Source organism: Xenopus laevis, chromosome 1L (assembly GCF_017654675.1).
Source record: "Xenopus laevis strain J_2021 chromosome 1L, Xenopus_laevis_v10.1, whole genome shotgun sequence".
Taxonomy (NCBI): Eukaryota; Metazoa; Chordata; class Amphibia; order Anura; family Pipidae; genus Xenopus; species Xenopus laevis.
This window is the reverse complement of record NC_054371.1, coordinates 23,689,447-23,707,474: the sequence shown is the minus strand read 5'-3', so window position 1 is coordinate 23,707,474 and position 18,028 is coordinate 23,689,447. Positions and strand designations below refer to the sequence as shown.

The window sequence follows — 18,028 nt, the reverse complement described above, 5'->3', positions numbered from 1 at the left end:
GGGGACAAATCTCTAGAAAATGCTTTCCCCACTGACAATAATGTAGATCGCTGGTGGGAAAACGTACATTATACTTTATTTTCCCAAGTCACCTGAAGTTTCCTCGTGAAGTAACTTTGGGTGACTTCAGAAAACTAAAGCTACTCATAAATGTTCCTACCATCAATTCACATTATATGCCAGTGGGAAATGATTTTTGGGACATTTGTTGAGTTAATTAGTGAAGATGCAACCATGGCTGATTAATCTCCCCCGTGTAACATCACCCTTACAGATTTCTCAATAATGAGACTAAAGGTGACAAAACACAGACAGATAAAAGCCGACGACTTGGCCAATCCAGACCAGAGAATGAGTGTTTTTAATGTTGTCTGTACCAAGAAGTTAATGAGGAGTTTCTTATATCTAGATGTTTTTTGCTTTCACTTCCATCACAACATGCTACACTGGGCTCCCACTGGCCCACCAGGTAGAAAAGGTCCGTATGATAAAGGGCTCCACCCTCCCAGGCACACTAGTGGATGGTGCGACATGGCAAGGGGGTAAGGGTAGTGGATTATCGACAGATAGTGATTGGTATCAACGGGTGGTGATCCCTTGACATGGTCTTCTGGAGGGCTCCAGGTACCCCAGACTGACACTGGGCAGAGGCTTCTTTTGAAATGCCATTATAAGAAACCAGAATCTTGGTCATATCTTCCATTAACGGCTTCTGCATGATCCCCAGATCAAATCCTGCATTCTGGAGTATGTTTCTGGGGCATCCTATGTAGATAGGAGATACTAAAACCTCAAGATGCCCTGCATGGTGGTACAGTGCTTAGAACATTTGAGCAATAGGTTTCTTAATTCTATAATGACGAGGATACTATCTGTGTGGTTTATTATGGTCCTGAATTTTTGCGTAGTTTGCCTCTGGGTGCTCTGGTTTCTACCCATGATTCAAAACATGAGACAGGTTAATTATCCCCTGATGAGTCTAACCCAATTACAGATTCCGGAAACAAGGAATGCGTGTGTGCGTTTCCATACAGGGCACAACAACATACGGTCACCTCAGAAATGCCCTAATATATCAAATCATGCACTCATCAATTTATAATTATAAAATACTGCAGGCAATGCTCCATTAGTGTCTACAGGTGAGCAGGAATATTACTCTAGCAGAGCAAGCAGTAGTGCAGCTCCTGTTATTATTTATATATAATATAAAACAATATATCTGTGCACACAGAACAAGAAACCTCATCAACATTTATTTATATAGTGCCAACAAATTGCTACTCAGTGCTTCCCACTAATTTATACGAACAAGGATCTTACAATGAATTGGGATCACTGTTGGGGTGAATGCATTGGGATCATGGTTGGGGTGAATGCATTGGGAAGGATCCCTGTTTAAATAAATGCATTGGGATCACTGTTAGATTGAATGCACTGGGATCACTGTTGGAGTGAATGCATTTGGATCAATGTTAGATTGAATGCATTGGGATCACTGCTGGGGTAAGTGCATTGGGATCACTGCTGGGTTGAATGCATTAGGATCATTATTGGGATGAATGCATTGGAATCATTGGTGGGTGAATGCATTGGGATCACTGTTGTAGTGAATGCATTTGGATCACTGCTGGGGTAAATGCATTGGGATCATTATTGGGATGAATGCATTAGAATCATTGGTGGAGTAAATGCATTGGGATCACTGTTGGAGTGAATGCAAGAAAGCTGGCAGCTGGGAGTTTGTGTAGCAGAAACCTAAAGGCTAAAGTTTGTGTAAGACTGGTATTACAATTGTGATCTTGCTAAACTGTCCATGCCATATAGGGTCCCACATAGGGTTGCCATCTGGCTGGTACCGGTAAAAATGATGGTTGGTCTCAATGTTATTAATAGGGAAAGAACATAAATATATAGGAAGGTCAGTATTTTTTCCAGAAACAGTGGCAACCCTAGCAATATGATTTTAGGCCTCTCCAGAACATCAAGCCATTGTCCTTGCAATATTAAGTGTGCCACTTTCTTAACTTGCACCTGCAGCTGAGGCCAATTGAACAAAGCAATAATAATGTGGATTGGAGCAGGCTGTTAGCCCAAGCAAGACCCTGAATTGCAGATAATACCCTGTTCAATTATAATTACTACTATTAGAGGCCACATTTGCTTTAATTAGCTTTAAATACTGAGATTTATTTTTATGTCACCAGCTGCTGCCGCTTCAGAAATCTGTCCAGAATCCCCAAGCATTAGGAGAGCTTTGTTTGTGATGACTGTCAGATCTCAGCCGGTAATTGAACCACGGTGTATAAATATGTCTCTTGTGCCAGGGTTGCTGCACCTGCAGCTCATTTATCTACACAGCAGCCGCACGCCTAACTGCCATCTTTTACATATCAGTACAGTGCAGGTACTGACCTCTTTTAAAGGTAATAGAAAGATTTCTACCACCAGATAGAATTTCTCCCCCCAGGAACTGAATATTTAAAGTAATGGAAACATTTGCCATTTTCTGATCTAAAAGAAAAAGCTGTCAAGCCCAGCCAAGATTCATTCAGAGGTTCATTCAAAATGCAATATGACTGGTAAAGGATACCAGAATCCACAGCTTCTTCTGAAAGGAAACAATCATTTTATATGATGGTATACAAAGATGTCTTCTGGGAAGGGACTATCGCTGTGGGATAGCAGGTATAGTAGGGAGAGATGGTGCCTATAGTAACAGTGGGATAATAGTCTCTGGGAAGGGAGTGTGACTGTGGGATAGCAGGTATAGTAGGGAGAGATGGTGTCTATAGTAACAGTGGATAATAGTCTCTGGGAAGGGAGTGTGACTGGGATAGCAGGTATAGTAGGGAGAGATGGTGTCTATAGTAACAGTGGGATAATAGTCTCTGGGAAGGGAGTGTGGCTGTGGGATAGCAGGTATAGTAGGGAGAGATGGTGCCTATAGTAACAGTGGGATAATAGTCTCTGGGAAGTGAGTGTGGCTGTGGGATAGCAGGTATAGTAGGGAGAGATGGCGTTTATAGTAACAGTGGGATAATAGTCTCTGGGAAGGGAGTGTGGCTGTGGGATAGCAGGTATAGTAGGGAGAGATGGTGCCTATAGTAACAGTGGGATAATTGTCTCTGGGAAGGAAGTGTGACTGTGGGATAGCAGGTATAGTAGGGAGAGATGGTGCCTATAGTAACAGTGGTATAATAGTCTCTGGGAAGGGAGTGTGGCTGTGGGATAACAGGTATAGTAGGGCGAGATGGTGTTTATAGTAACAGTGGGATAAAAGTCTCTGGGAAGGGAGTGTGACTGTGGGATAGCAGGTATAGTAGGGAAGATGGTGCATATAGTAGCAGGGGGATAATAGTCTCTGGGAAGGGACTGTGGTTGTGGGATAGCAGGTATAGTAGGGAGAGATGGTGCCTATAGTAACAGTGGATAATAGTCTCTGGGAAGGGAGTGTGACTGTGGGATAGCAGGTATAGTAGGGAGAGATGGTGCCTATAGTAACAGTGGATAATAGTCTCTGGGAAGGGAGTGTGAATGTGGGATAGCAGGTATATTAGGGAGAGATGGTGCCTATAGTAACAGTGGATAATAGTCTCTGGGAAGGGAGTGTGAATGTGGGATAGCAGGTATAGTAGGGAGAGATGGTGCCTATAGTAACAGTGGATAATAGTCTCTGGGAAGGGAGTGTGACTGTGGGATAGCAGGTATAGTAGGGAGAGATGGTGCCTATAGTAACAGTGGATAATAGTCTCTGGGAAGGGATTGTGGCTGTGGGATATCAGGTAAAGTAGGGAGAGATGGTCAATTTTCCATAGGGAGGAAGCACACCAAAAATTTTGGCATTGCCTTTAAATCATTTATTTCAGCAGAAAATAGCACAAGCATTCAGGGTTAACCCCTTCCTCAGGTACAGTGGTAAATGTGTGCCGAAGAAAGTGTGTATTGATATATAGGGAGAGATGGTGCCTATAGTAGAAGTGGGATACTACTCTCTGGGAAGGGACTGTGGTTGTGGGATCGTAAAAGAAAAACTGAAAAAAATCTCAGAATCGACATCAGTGCATTAAATATAAAAGTGACTGCCATAGGTTTTAAAAACAACCTTACCTTTCTATCCTCTCTGGCTTTGGCAGAGTTATGTGGAGCTCCAAATTTATTTTGTACATCGAACACTTTTTTAGACCAACTTTCAACTTTGCGAGTTACAGGCTGAGGTTGCCCAAAATTCCCTTCAACACGGTATCTGTCAGCCGGAATTTTGTTCATGGGAGGAGGAAGGGTTCCACAATTAATGCTTGACCAGCCATCTGTAGAATCTGCGTAAGACTCCTGATCACTGATATTGCCGTGCTGCCAGTCCCGCATAACATGAACAGGCAACCACCTCTGACCCCCTCCATCTAAAGTCGTTGCTTTCTTTGATGAGGGTGCCGGTCCTCTAGCTGGAACCACTGGAACTTCAATACGAGCCGATGGGCCTAAATGTTTCTTAAAGCTTTGCTGCTTATCAACGTGACCTCCATGTAAAGAGAAATGTCCATCTTCTTCGTTACAATAACCATTCCAGTGTAGAGCAGCCTGATGACTCTGCCCTCTTCCTCCAGGAGCCTCTCGTAGTGGATGTTGGATATGTTTGCTTGGTGCAGTTCCTAAGTCAACAACTAACACTCGATTGGGTTTCTCTTCTTGGTTGAAATTTCCAATTCCACTGTCGCTGTTACTGCTAGTGCTGTTATTCTGTTGGGCATCTGCATCGTTGTCCAGAAAAGCCCTCGCTCTCATTCCTTCGATCAGTTCACCCATGTCTCTGTACAGCACAGAGATAAACTGCAACACAGGCAAAGACGAGGTTGGGAACTCTAGACAACCATTGGTGTCTGGATCTGGGGTACATTCAAATCCAAATCGCCTGGAAATCCCTTGGTGTATTTTATGATGGAACAATTCCGGGTCTACCATGAATACGTGGCAGGATGTCCTCAAAATCCCTTCTTCGTCGGCCAAGCTTTGATCGTCAGGGCTTTGCATGGTGACAAGGCCAAAAAACCTTCTGTCATCTGGGCAGACAGCACTAAATGCTAGTTTTTCAGCAGGATAAACAGCTATAGCTCCATTCTTATCAGTGCACAGCTGGATGCTGTCGTGCATTATCTTCATCAGCACCAGTGAATGTATTTTTTGTTCAGCCCTCAACCTCCTCATGCATCCACGGATGGCCTGCAAACTGTCGTACTCAAGATTTGAACTCGTAGAAGGGATTTCAATAGAGCCGAGATATCCAACAACCATCCCAACGTTTAAAATACTTGCATCTAGCTCAAAATCCTCCAGATTGTCCATCCCATTAGAGAAAAGACAGTCATTACTCAGCACCTTTGATATCTCCTCCTTGGAGAGCAAATCTACTTTATTTGCCTTTTCCCGTCTCGTTTCATAATGAGAGGCAGACATAGATCTGGACCTCTGTTTCGGTGCACGAGTATCACATTTTGCAACACTAGCTGAAGGGCTTTCAAAGATCATGTTAAATATTCCTCCAGACTGCATTTCCTCGACAACCCTCTTGGCTCGGTTGATACCCAAAGCTTTGGAATCAGGCCTTGGCTTCAGACAAGTTTTCCCTTCATAGAAGGCAAGTTCTTCATCACTGGAACATGAGTCTATGTGATGGATTCCCTCGGCAATCACCATATGCAGAACACCTGAACATTTCCCTATCAGTTTCACTACGTCTTCATACGATGCATTCTTAACGTTGATCTCATTCACAGCACATATCTGATCTCCTGGTTTCAGCCCAACAAACTCAGCTGGACTTTCCTTGATGACACTACTTATCACACAAGGGGACTGTCCGTAGAGAGTGAAACCATATCCTGTTCTTCCTCTTGCCACCTCCACACTTCTTAGTCGTGATGACATTTTGAGACGGCTTTTCATAGGTTCAGCTGGCCTGTACATTTGTTTCACTTCTAAGGTTTGGGTTCTGGACAAAACAACTTTTCTACATAGCGTTGAGAAATCTTCAAGCCAGGCAGATGTTCCTCAGTGCGCATGCCGTCGACTCCTGCAGAACACAAATAAAAAACACATTAACCAGATGCCTTCTGTTGAATTTGTATTCAGGCCAATAACTATTCGGCTCCACTTTACAAAAATAATATTCAAGGTTAGCGTGCTTGGAGAAGAAGAAAAGGGCTCTGGCAAAATGAAAACATGCAAACCCATTAATTAAGTGACTGCTCCATCCTGTTCTCTGTAGGCTAAGTCATGTGTGCTTTTCTCTAGTTACAAACCTGCTCCATTCCTTTCATTAGAGGAAGAAAATCCTATCTACCACATCGGTCATGAAGATCAAGTCTTCAGATGTGCCTACATGCAAGGTGATCACTCACACAAGATTGTGATGCCATTTAGTGAAAATATCAAAATATTTAGTATGATACAGATATGAAAATGTGATAATATTGAGACAACACGACATTCTTCTTCTATTTTGATAACTTATAATTATTTGCTTTTCTGTTTTGCCTCTTCCCGACCTAAAGCCGGTGAACCTGCTAACTACAGCTGGCTGTATACGGTGAGATACTCTCATATGGTGAGGTTAAAAGTGGATCTTGCCCCAATTTAGCCACCCACATACTAAACCACTGATCCAATTGTTGGCCTTGGAGACAGCGGCCAGATTATACAACAAGCATTAATATGAAATATAATTAAGGGAGGATTTGAATAGCAATGTGGGTAAGAAAAAGACAGAATAACAATACATTTGTAGCCTTACAGAGCATTTGCTTTTTAGATGGGGTCAGCGACCCCCTTTTGAAAGCTGAAAAGAGTCAGAAGAAGAAGGCTAATAATTAAAAAACTACAAAAAGAAATTAATAATGAAGACCGATTAAAACGTTTCCTAGAATTATCCATTCTATAACATACTAAAAGTTAACTTAAAGGAGAACCACCCACAAATGATTATGTGTTTATCCTGTATAACTTATATTTCTATTCAGGTCCACGCGTAATTCATCTTCCAGTCTGTGAATTAAACCAGTTACTGAATGTTAGGGACAGTGATTAGATAGCTGTTAAATAATGGACCAACAGAAAAATGTCTTTCTGGGTATTCTTAAACTAAATGTGTGGTTTGGTGTGGATCTCCATGATCCATAACTTTGTATAGTAGTAATTAAAATAAGAGAAATAACTGATTCTAGATACATGTGATGGTCCCCAGAGAAAAAGTTGAGTCTAATAAGAGTTTTAGGTGCTTGGATCCAATTTTAATTATAAATTATATGGAAACGTGTTTAAATCAGAAAATGTCTCATATTTTCACAGCTTATACTGTTTTTAAAACCTTCTGTACATTAGAGCATTTTTAAGCAGGATTCAGTCTAATTCAAGTATCTGGCCAAACCAAATTTGAATCCTTAATCACGTGACCTTTCAATTAATAACGAAGTAAAAAGATTTTAAATCACGCGGTTGTCTTTTACCCTTCCTTTGCATATGCAAACTAGGGGTTGAATTCAGTTCTGTCAAATCTTTCACAAAGGATTTGGGATTCGCCCTAATCCTGAAATAGTGGATACGGTGCATCCCTAGTGTAAATTTCCAATACAGTTTTATGTAAATTTCCAGCACCGTTTTAAAATATTTCTATTTTAACAGAATTTACTCATTTATGATTATTACTATTCATAAACGATGTCCACATTTTTTCATAGAAATTTTCATAATACTTTTCTCTTTTATAATCCGTTATTTCCATTAGGAAGCCAAAGAACTTTTTGGGGGTAAAACATTTGAATATAACATTTTTTAACCTTCTTTAATATTCAATTCAAATTCAATAAAATGAGGGGATTTCAGTAATGTTTTAGTATTTTTTTTGTGAAATTTCCATTGTAACACAACTGAACTCAACTGTGGCAACTTGAGAATGCAATTCCTACTTTAAAGGGATCCTGTCATCGGAAAACATGGTTTTTTTTTTCAAAACACATCAGTTAATAGTGCTACTCCAGCAGACTTCTGCACTGAAATCCATTTCTCAAAAGAGCAAACAGATTTTTTTATATTCAATTTTGAAATCTGACATGGGGCTAGACATATTGTCAATTTCCCAGCTGCCCCCAGTCATGTGACTTGTGCCTGCACTTTAGGAGAGAAATGCTTTGTGGCAGGCTGCTGTTTTTCTGAATGTGTCTCAGTGGGACATGGGTTTTTACTATTGAGTGTTGTTCTTAGATCTACCAGGCAGCTGTTATCTTGTGTTAGGGAGCTGTTATCTGGTTACCTTCCCATTGTTCTTTTGTTTGGCTGCTTGGGAGAAAAGGGAGGGGTGATATCACTCCAGCTTGCAGTACAGTAGTAAAGAGTGATTGAAGTTTATTAGAGCACAAGTCACATGACTTGGGGCAGCTGGGAAATTGACAATATGTCTAGCCCCATGACAGATTTCAAAATTGAATATAAAAAAATCTGTTTTCTCTTTTGAGAAATGGATTTCAGTGCAGAATTTTGCTGGATTAGCTCTATTAACTGATTCATTTTGAATTTTTTTTTCCCATGACAGTATCCCTTTAACTTCTGCATTAAGACGACATTGAGCCCAGCAATTTCCAATAACCGGTAGTCCTTGAAACATGGCTTCTTCTGCATTAAAGCAGCTCTGAACCCAGCAATTTTCAATAACCAGTGCATCTATGTAGTTTGGGTCCTTTGGGACAATAACAAATGGAGTTGAGTAAGAGAGTTTCTCCTCGAGGACCACTGGTTATTGGAAATTGCTGGGCTCAATGCCTAATGGCAACAAATAGAAAGTAATAGAATTGTAATCGAGCTGCTGTTGCCACCGGGATTTTTTTTTTTTTTTTAAATCTGTGATGATTTTTTTATTGGAGCTGTGTTTGGACAGCTGTGATTTATTTCATTTGGCCAAAATAATACAATCAAGAGTTGAGAAAATTCATTTATTTACTCTACCTTAGAAATGGACAGGGTGCTTTATTTTTTTATGCCCAGATAGTTTGCGTGCCTTGGCAGGACAATAAGATATCGCTCTATTTAAAAATCCAAGCCAAATAAAATTATTATTATTATTTTCTGTCATTTTTAGAAAAAAATCGAAATTCTAGTACATGAAGTACATTTATTATGGCGGGGATTTCTGCAGTACCGAGGCAAAATACCTTGAAAACTGTTATTTCCAAATCACTTGACTCCCAGTACTTGTTGCACTAGCAATCACATATATCAGTTATGCCAAATTATAAGGGACATTTACGAAAGCAGGTGCAGTGTGCAAATACCATTTTGGATGCAATTTGCCATGTTTTTTAACCACAGTCCAGGGTTTCCCCCACAATTACAGTGTAATACTGAGCACATGCAGATTTGAACCCACCACTATTGTACCTGATGTGTTAAAATGCATGCATTTATGCCTACGTGTTTTTTAAGGATGCACCGAATCCACTATTTTGGAAAGATTCTTGAAAGATTCGGCCGAATACTGAACCGAACCCTAATTTGCATATGCAAATTAGGGGTGGGAAGGGGAAAACATTTTTTACTTGTTTTGTGACAAAAGTTATGCGATTTCCCTCCCTGCCCCTAATTTGCATATGCAAATTAGGATTCGGCCTGGCAGAAGGATTCGGCCGAATCCTGCTTAAAAAGGACGAATCCTGGCTGAATCCTGAATTCGGTGCATCCCTAGTGTTTTTACAATATGATTGCATTATTTTGGGGGTTTGGTGTCTGTCAGTGGTAGGGATGCACCAAATCCAGGATTAGGCCTTTTTCGTCAGGATTCGGATTCTGCCGAATCCTTCTGCATGGCCGAACTGAATCCGAATCCTAATTTGCATATGCAAATTAGTGGCAGGGAGGGAATTTTTTTTCACAAAACAAGGAAGTAAAAAATGTTTTCCTCTTCCCACCCCTAATTTGCATATACAAATTAGGATTCAGATTCGGTTCGGTATTCGGGTGAATCTTTTGCGAAGGATTCAGGGGTTCGGCCGAATCCAAAATAGTGGATTCGGTGCATCCCTAGTCTCTGGAGTCTGTGATGATTCTTAGGTGCAAGCCCGTAGCGGACACCCTGGAATTACTCCCATGTTCAGGTGGCCGTAGCTCGATGGTTCCCCTGCGTCAATAGCTGCACTTGAATGTGATTTATGGGGTGCAATGGCACCTGGTGCAAAAGTGCAGAACTAGGGTGAGTCAGTTAAAGTGCAAGTACCTTTAAGTAATGTCATCAATGCATGCAATGTTTGCGTCCATTTTTCGGGGGGCCCCACTTGTTGCTGTGTTTGTAACTGAGCCCTATGATTTTTCTTTAAAGGAGAAGGAAAGGTTAAAATAAGTAGGCTTTTATCAGAAAGGTCTATATAATACACTAGTAATCTCTCAAAGTAATGCTGCAGAGTCCTCTGTCAAAAGAAACACAGCATTTCTTTCCTTCTATTGTGTACTCATGGACTTCTGTATCAGACTTATTGTTTTCATCTTAAATCTCTAGGGCTTGGGCTTGAGCATGCTCAGTTTGCTCCTCTCTCCCTCTTCCCTCCTCCCCTCCCTGCTGTGATCTGAGCCCAGAGCTATGAGTGACCACGAAGAGACTCAGGCAGGAAGTGATGTCACACCAAGCTATTATGGCAGCTGCTATCCTAAACAGACAGAGAGAGTTTATACAGCTGTTTACTGTAGAAATGGTAAAGCATTCTGCAGAATATATATAGTGTTATTGCTTGCACTATTGTGGTTAATCTGTTGGCAATAAACTGCCTCAGTAGCTTTCCTTCTCCTTTTAAGACAAAAATACAAACTGCACAGCAGCCCTATTACTAAATAAATTAAAATATATTGTTCCTGGCATTACTTACCCTTTAAGCCAAGTGACTACTGGCTATTGAACGGAGTTGCCATACTTCTTAAGTGGCATGATAACATCTCACCCCTCGCAGAGACTGTAATAAAACCGATTCCCCACAATACCATGAACAGCTAGCTGCATTAAGTTTGGATTTGCCAAGCAATAACTTTTGATTTCAGGCAGGGAATGCCATTGTTCCGCTCAGCAGGAAAAGCATTATCCTGCGTTCCGTTCATTTTTCTGATACAGGATGCTGTTTTTTTTTTTTACTGTTCCACAGCAACAAGAGAGCAGTTTAAGATGAGGCAAATAATTCAACAAGCTCTAAAAAAAACTGCAACATTGCCTACAGAGAAAAATCCCCTTTATGTTGACTTTTAGGGGGTTATTTATCAAAGTTTAGAGTTTTTTAAACCTTGAATGAACTCACAACGTGAATGGTTTCTAATTTAAGAAAAAACTGGAATGGAAAAAACTCGATTCAACTAGTTCGGGGATAACAACCCAAAAACTCAGATTAAACGAGTTTTCGGCAACAAAAAATTCGAATCGCTCCAAACAAAAAAAAATAACATTGAAAACTAGATTTTTTTTTTTTTAACTCGATCCTTAATAAATAACCCTCTTAGTATTTTAACCTCTTCTAAGCAGCTTTTCATTGGGTTCTCATTACTTATTTTGTATCATTTTAAATTTAAATGATGATTAAATGAGCCTTTGTATGGCATTCAACTGAAAAGGGACTGTGGCAACCAAAAAACCACATAGAATTTGAAGGTTCTATCTTTATCGTCTGTTTCTGGCAGCCAGTAGCAGTTAGCAATCCCAGCCTGAAAGCTGAAGAACCATATGGTTAATATTTCAAAAAGCACACCATTTAAAAAAAATAAATAAAATTAAAGGGGTTGTTCACCTTTAAGTTCATTTTTATTATGATGTAGGGAGCGCTATTCTGAGACTATTTGCATTGTGTTTTAATTTTACATTATTTGTGGTTTCTGAGTTATTTAATTTTTATCCCGCAGCTCTTCAGTTTGCAATTTCAACAACCAGGTTGCTAGGGTCCAAATGACCCTAGCAACCATGCATTGGTTTGAATAAAAAACTGGAATATGAATAGGAGAGGACCTGAATAAAAAGGGAATAATCAAAAGCAGCAATAACAATAAATCTGTAGCCTTACAGAGCATTTGTTTTAAAATCAATTTTTTAGATGTTTAAAATCTAAATAGAGGCAAATAATTAAAAAAACTATAGAAAATAAATAATGCATATCAATTGATAAGTTTCTCGGAATTGGCCATTCTATAACTTCCTAAAAGTTAACTTAAAGGTGAACCACCCCCTTTAAGGCCAATTGCAAATTGTCAAATATTGCTGCCCTAATTTAAAGGGGACCTATCAGTAAAATTTAGTTAACCCCATCCATAGTGAAGCCTAATACAGCCTTACTCCTGGTGGTGAAACAATAGTATTTTTGCAAGAAAATTACAGTGCTTTCTTCGCACTCCCAGTGTGGACGGCCATGCAGACCCATGCATAGGACCTGTGTGATGCATATTTGAATGCATACCTCCCAATATTTTGGATATACAAAAAGGATATAACAAAATTTCAACACATTTTTGTGGTTTTTATGTTATTACAGTTTTGCTAATGAGGGTGAAATGCCTTTTAAACTGCAAGTCACAGTTTCCCCAAGAGATCTGCGTATCTTAAATTGTTACATTTGTTTATCTTAAATTGTTACAAAAGTATCAAAGTGCACCTGCCACGTATTCTAGGCTCTCTGCCAAAAGCCAATTAAGTTTATAAATTATAGAAACTTTGTATCTTTTTCTGGCTGTTCAGTGCAAGTGTTCAAAGAGAAAGTGGGGACATTTCAGAAACAAACGTGGGACTGCAGATTGAGCTGTCAAAATTGGCACTGTCCCGCAGTTAGGAGGTATGTGAATGCATATGTCCTAGCATGGCTGCCCACAGCAGAAGTGGGCTCCCATTGTAGAGGACATGCATAAAATAGGATTAAGGCTGACTAGATGGTTTCCAGAGTTGATCACGTATTCCCAAATCAAGGCTGGGGACTATAGGTGGGCCCGGGAAACACTGCAAAGTGGCAAACTATTCTAGCCCCAGTGCCTTTAAAGGGATACTGTCATGGGAAAAACTTTTTTAAAAAAAATGCATCAGTTAATAGTGCTGCTCCAGCAAAATTCTGCACTGAAATCCATTTCTTAAAAGAGCAAACACATTTCTTTATATTTAATTTTTAAATCTGACATGGAGCTAGATATATTGTAAGTTTCCCAGTTGCGCCCAGTCATGTGACTTGTGCCAGTCTTTAGTGCTGTACTGCAAGTTGGATTGATATCACCCCCACCCTTTTCCCCCAGCAGCCTAACAACAGAACAATGGAAAGGTAACCAGATAACAGCTCCCTAATACAAGATAACAGCTGCCTGGTAGATCTAAGAACAACACTCAATAGTAAAAATCCAGGTCCCACTGCGACACATTCAGTTACATTGAGTAGGAGAAACAACAGCCTGCCAGAAAGCAGTTCCATCCTAAAGTGCTGGCTCTTTCTGAAAGCACATGACCAATCAAAGTGACCTGAGATGCACCTACACACCAATATTACAACTAAAAAAAATACACTTATTGGTTCAGGAATGCAATTTTATATTGTAGAGTGAATTATCTGCAGTGTAAACAGTGTAATTTAGAAATAAAAACTACACCATAAAAATCATGAAAGCCTTTAATAAATGGCACCCAAGATGGCAGGTAGAATTAGCAATGGTGTCCCTGCTTACCCCTAATCAAAGGATCCCAAGTGCAACAAATAAAAGTGCAGCCATAAAACAATGTGAGAATGACAAACCTCGTATAGGAGCTTTTTCCCATCTCTTTCCGACATGCAATTTCCAACTGAAAAGCACTCAGGAAAGGAGCAATTTCTCACAACATATTTAAGAAAATCAAAATCTATCTTGAACACATTTAATACCTAAGGGAGCCGCAGAGAGATTGGAATTAAATTGGATGCTGTAAGAGCCGTGCAGTCGGATTGGTGTTGTCCCCTTACAGAGAGTTCTTGCACGGTTATAGCAATATATTAGGGGAATTCATATTGATTTGTCAGGGTACACAACCACCACCTGCCTTGATAGGTAATGTATAGCCTGTTACACAGTCACCGGTCATTCTGAACCAATCACTATTGGCTTCAATTGTACTCAGCCAGGTACATTTAAAGGACAACTAAAGATGAACTTCATTAAAGGAGAACTAAACCCTAAAAATGAATATGGTTAAAAATGCCATATTGTATACACTAAACTTACTGCACCAGCCTAGAGTTTCAGAATCTCAATAGCAGCAATGATCCAGGACTTCAAACTTGTCACAGGGGGTCACCATCTTGGAAAGTGTCTGTGACACTCACATGCTCAGTGGGCTCTGAGCAGCTGTTGAGAAGCTAAGCTTAGGGCTCGTCACTAATTATCCAGCAGAAAATGAGGTTGGTCTGTAATATAAGCTGATGCTACAGGGCTGATTATTAAATTCTGATGCTAATTGCACTGGTTCCTGTGCTGCCATGTATTAATTATCTGTATTAATTACTAATGAGCCTTATATTGTGACATTTCTATTCTATATGTACTGTATATTGTGAGTGGGTCCCTAAGCTCAGTAAGTGACAGCAGCACAGAGCATGTGCAGTGAATCAGCAGAAAAGAAGATGGGGAGCTACTGGGGCATCTTTGGAGATACAGATCTTTACTGCTAAAGGGCTGTGGTTGCTTTGGGCTGGTACAGAAGCCCACAACATAATGTACAACACTTCTAGCTACTTCTTTAGTTAGGCTTTAGTTCTCCTTTAAGCACCCAAGCCTAGAGGAGGCCCTCCATTTGTTATTAATTACAGCTCCCAGCCAGCTAATGGAAGTTTTATTTTACCATAGACAAGGGCATACCTCCCAACTGTCCCTTTTTCGGAGGGACAGTCCCTCTTTTGACAGCTCAACCTGCAGTCCCTCATTTGTACTGGAAAGTCCCTCTTTTCTCTGCACTGAACAGCCAGAAAAAGAAACAAGTTTCTCACTTAATTAGCTTTTAGCAGAGAGCCCAAAACAGCTAACAGGTGCAAATAAGATACTTTGTAACAATTTTGAGACACAAAAACACAGTTTAGATAAGGAGAAATATTTTCAAACTTTCATAACCTGCCAAATTTTGTAAAACAAACATGGTAATTAGGGGGTGTGGTCACATAAAGGGGTGTGGTCAAAAAAATTTGCTGCGCTACTTGCGAAAAAAAAAAATGTCCCTCTTTTTACTTCCAAAATGTTGGGAGGTATGACAAGGGGTCTTACAGCTGATATAGGAGACATAATAGCACATGGTAGCTGTAGAATTATCTGTCACTCTAAAATGCCAGAGTTTTACTGCTAAAATGCCTTCTATTTCCCTGATCAGGTCATGACTAGCACGACATATAAATAAATAAATGAGGCATTTCATGTCTCCTGCCATTCCTTTCCTTTGGCTGCTCCCATTGTATAATACAACCGGTGTAAAAGTCACTGAAATGTGACCCTGGGTGAATTATTAATGGGTGCAGCACGGGATTCTTTCTCTCAGGTTACACAAGCACGTGGGTGACTGAAACAGGTGAAAGGGCACAATAACTGACAGAAGGTTTTTTTTGTTTTTTTTTCAAACATTGGCGGGAAGATCTTATCTGTAATATGAATGCTGACTCCTGCAGTTAGAGCCTGTACAGCGAGACGGGGCAGTTTGTAGCAATGGAAGGGCCCGGGGCCAAACAAGATTTGCGTGTTGGGGAGGGGGGATTCTGCTGAAGCACTGAGTTGGACACTGGAAAGCTTTGCCCCTCAAAAGCCCACACACCACACTGGGGAATGGAGAGCAGCTATACAGAAGGCCGTAGTGTTGTACAGGCTGGCACAATACCTGTGAGACCCCCAGCTTTACCTGAGTGTCAAGGTGCAAAACTGCCATCCAATTCAGGTCCTTTTTTTGTTTTCCAGATCCTGTCCCCTTCTAATGTCATCCTAGGGGGCAGGCTTGTCGCTTGTGCCCTCAAGTCCCTTCTCACCCTTATGTCAGGTTGGAACAAGATTAAAAGGGAACTATCGCGAAAATGAAAATTTAACATACCGGTAAGCTTCCTCGTACTGCAATACGAAACTTTGTAAATACAATCAATTAAATATTCTGCATTGTTTCTGAAATACGTTTATGTTCACTATCCCTCTCTCAGCATCCGTTTCTCTTCATTCTGTCTTCATGCAGCAGTTGGGTGTCAGATATTCATTGACAGTTAGATCCAATATATCTTATAGGGGGGCTCCTTTCCTAGCAGATGTATTAGAGCTCACTCAAATAACTGGTTTCAGTACAAACAAAATCTAACAAAATAACTGCCTTTTGCACAAATCCTGCATGTAGAGAGACATGATGTCTGGTGATTTTAATAAAGTGAGCTCTAATACATCTTCTAAGCAAAAGGAGCCCCCTATAAGATTATTGGATCTATCTGTCAATGAATATCTGACACCCAACTGCTGCATGAAGAGAGAATGAGGAGAAACAGATGCTGAGAGGGGGATAGTGAAGATAAACTTGATTATTTCAGAAACAGTACATTATTTCTAATTAATTATATTTAGAACGTTTCTTATTTCAGTATGCTGAAGCGTATATTAAATTTTCATTTTCGCGATAGTTCCCCTTTAAGACAGGGCAGTAGCATGTGTGTCGGTCACAACCTGCACATCACTAGCAACCTCCCAAAATATTTTATTCAGAAGCTTTGGGAGTAGTTCCCTTCCTTGGGGTGCAAATGAAGTAGAGGTCTGCCTGTCACCACCCTGTGAGCTTTTCTGCTTGTGTATGGGGCGTTCTGACTGGTCTCCCCGATCAATATCAGGCCAAAAAATGGGCAGATATCGATCGGACAGGTTTGATTTTTTTTTGGCGATCAAGGACTGCATCAGCTAGTTGATGTGGTCCTCGTCCCGTCTATGCCCATTTCCTTAGTTGTAGTTCTAGAGCCAAACAACACGATATCACCCTGCCTATGGTTGGCATATTAGGCTAAGTTTGGTGACCTTGCCAAACGAGCAGATCTTATCGTGTATGGCCACCTGTAGGGCTCTTACTGACGAGCGTTTTTACCTGGCTCAGCCGCAGGGGAGCGCAGGAATAGACGCATTACATTTTTTCCAATGGGGCTGTACTCACACAGGCGTGTGCAGGAAAAATGCAGCATGTTGCGTCTCAACCTGCGTTTGGTGCCTACACGCGCCTGTGTGAGTACAGCCTCATTGGAAAAAATGTAATGCGTCTACTTCTGCGCTCCCCTGCGGCTGAACGCAGAAAAAACGGAACGCAGGGGAGCGCAGGTAAAAACGCTCGTCAGTAAGAGCCCTAAGGCCGCACATTGCCATATAGAGGCAAGTATGGGTGTTTTCTGTCTGAGCATGATGGCAGTTAAAAAAAACCATGTGGCCTAAGTTCCATACACACACGGGTGCACTCTCAGGACATTAGACCTGCCCTCACCCAACAAGCGATCCGTGCCAAATGCTATGGGAGAAAGTTAACTAAATGTCTTTCAAAAGAAGGGTTGGGGGGGATTGGTTCAGCGATAGCACGTGCTTGCCTATAGCCCTACACTCTACATACACTGCTAATCACCCATGAACTGTGTATTTGTATAGGTGGCCAGTTGTAAAACAATAAAATGCCAGGAAGACCTAAAGGATCAAGTTTCATATATTTGCAGAGCTTAAAAGATTTGTAATGTGTGCACTGTTTTAAAAAGGAACCCATTATCGCTAAATTTCTCTTTTTAAAACATTTCTGTGTCCCACTAATGTACACAATAATAATATCTAATGCCCACTGTTACTTAATACATCCAGTTATCATAAAGTGCCCTGTTTTAATGTTTCAACTTCTCTCATAAGCTTTCAAATTGTAGTCGCTTGTTGGGGCTTATTTACAAGTACTGGGGCTAAATTGCACAAGTGCAGTTGCCATTAGCAACCAATTCGCAATCACTCTACTGCAAACACCAAACTGGTTGTTTGTGGCAACTGCACA

At 40.6% G+C, this 18,028-nt stretch overlaps 1 protein-coding gene across 5 annotated transcripts in view; it reads right to left on the bottom strand.

Moving 5' to 3' along the window:
• The window catches only part of rgs12.L (regulator of G-protein signaling 12 L homeolog), a 104,826-nt gene that overhangs the window by 81,135 nt on the left and 5,663 nt on the right, over positions 1–18,028 (bottom strand). For all 5 annotated transcript variants that reach the window (XR_005966503.1, XR_005966504.1, XR_005966502.1 and 2 more), the window contains exon 2: positions 4,111–6,070. Coding sequence is in view for 2 of the 5 variants with exons in the window: in XM_018228333.2 (XP_018083822.2) it covers positions 4,111–5,964 (1,854 nt within the window). In the remaining 3 variants the exon portion in view is untranslated. The remainder of the gene's footprint in view (positions 1–4,110; positions 6,071–18,028) is intronic.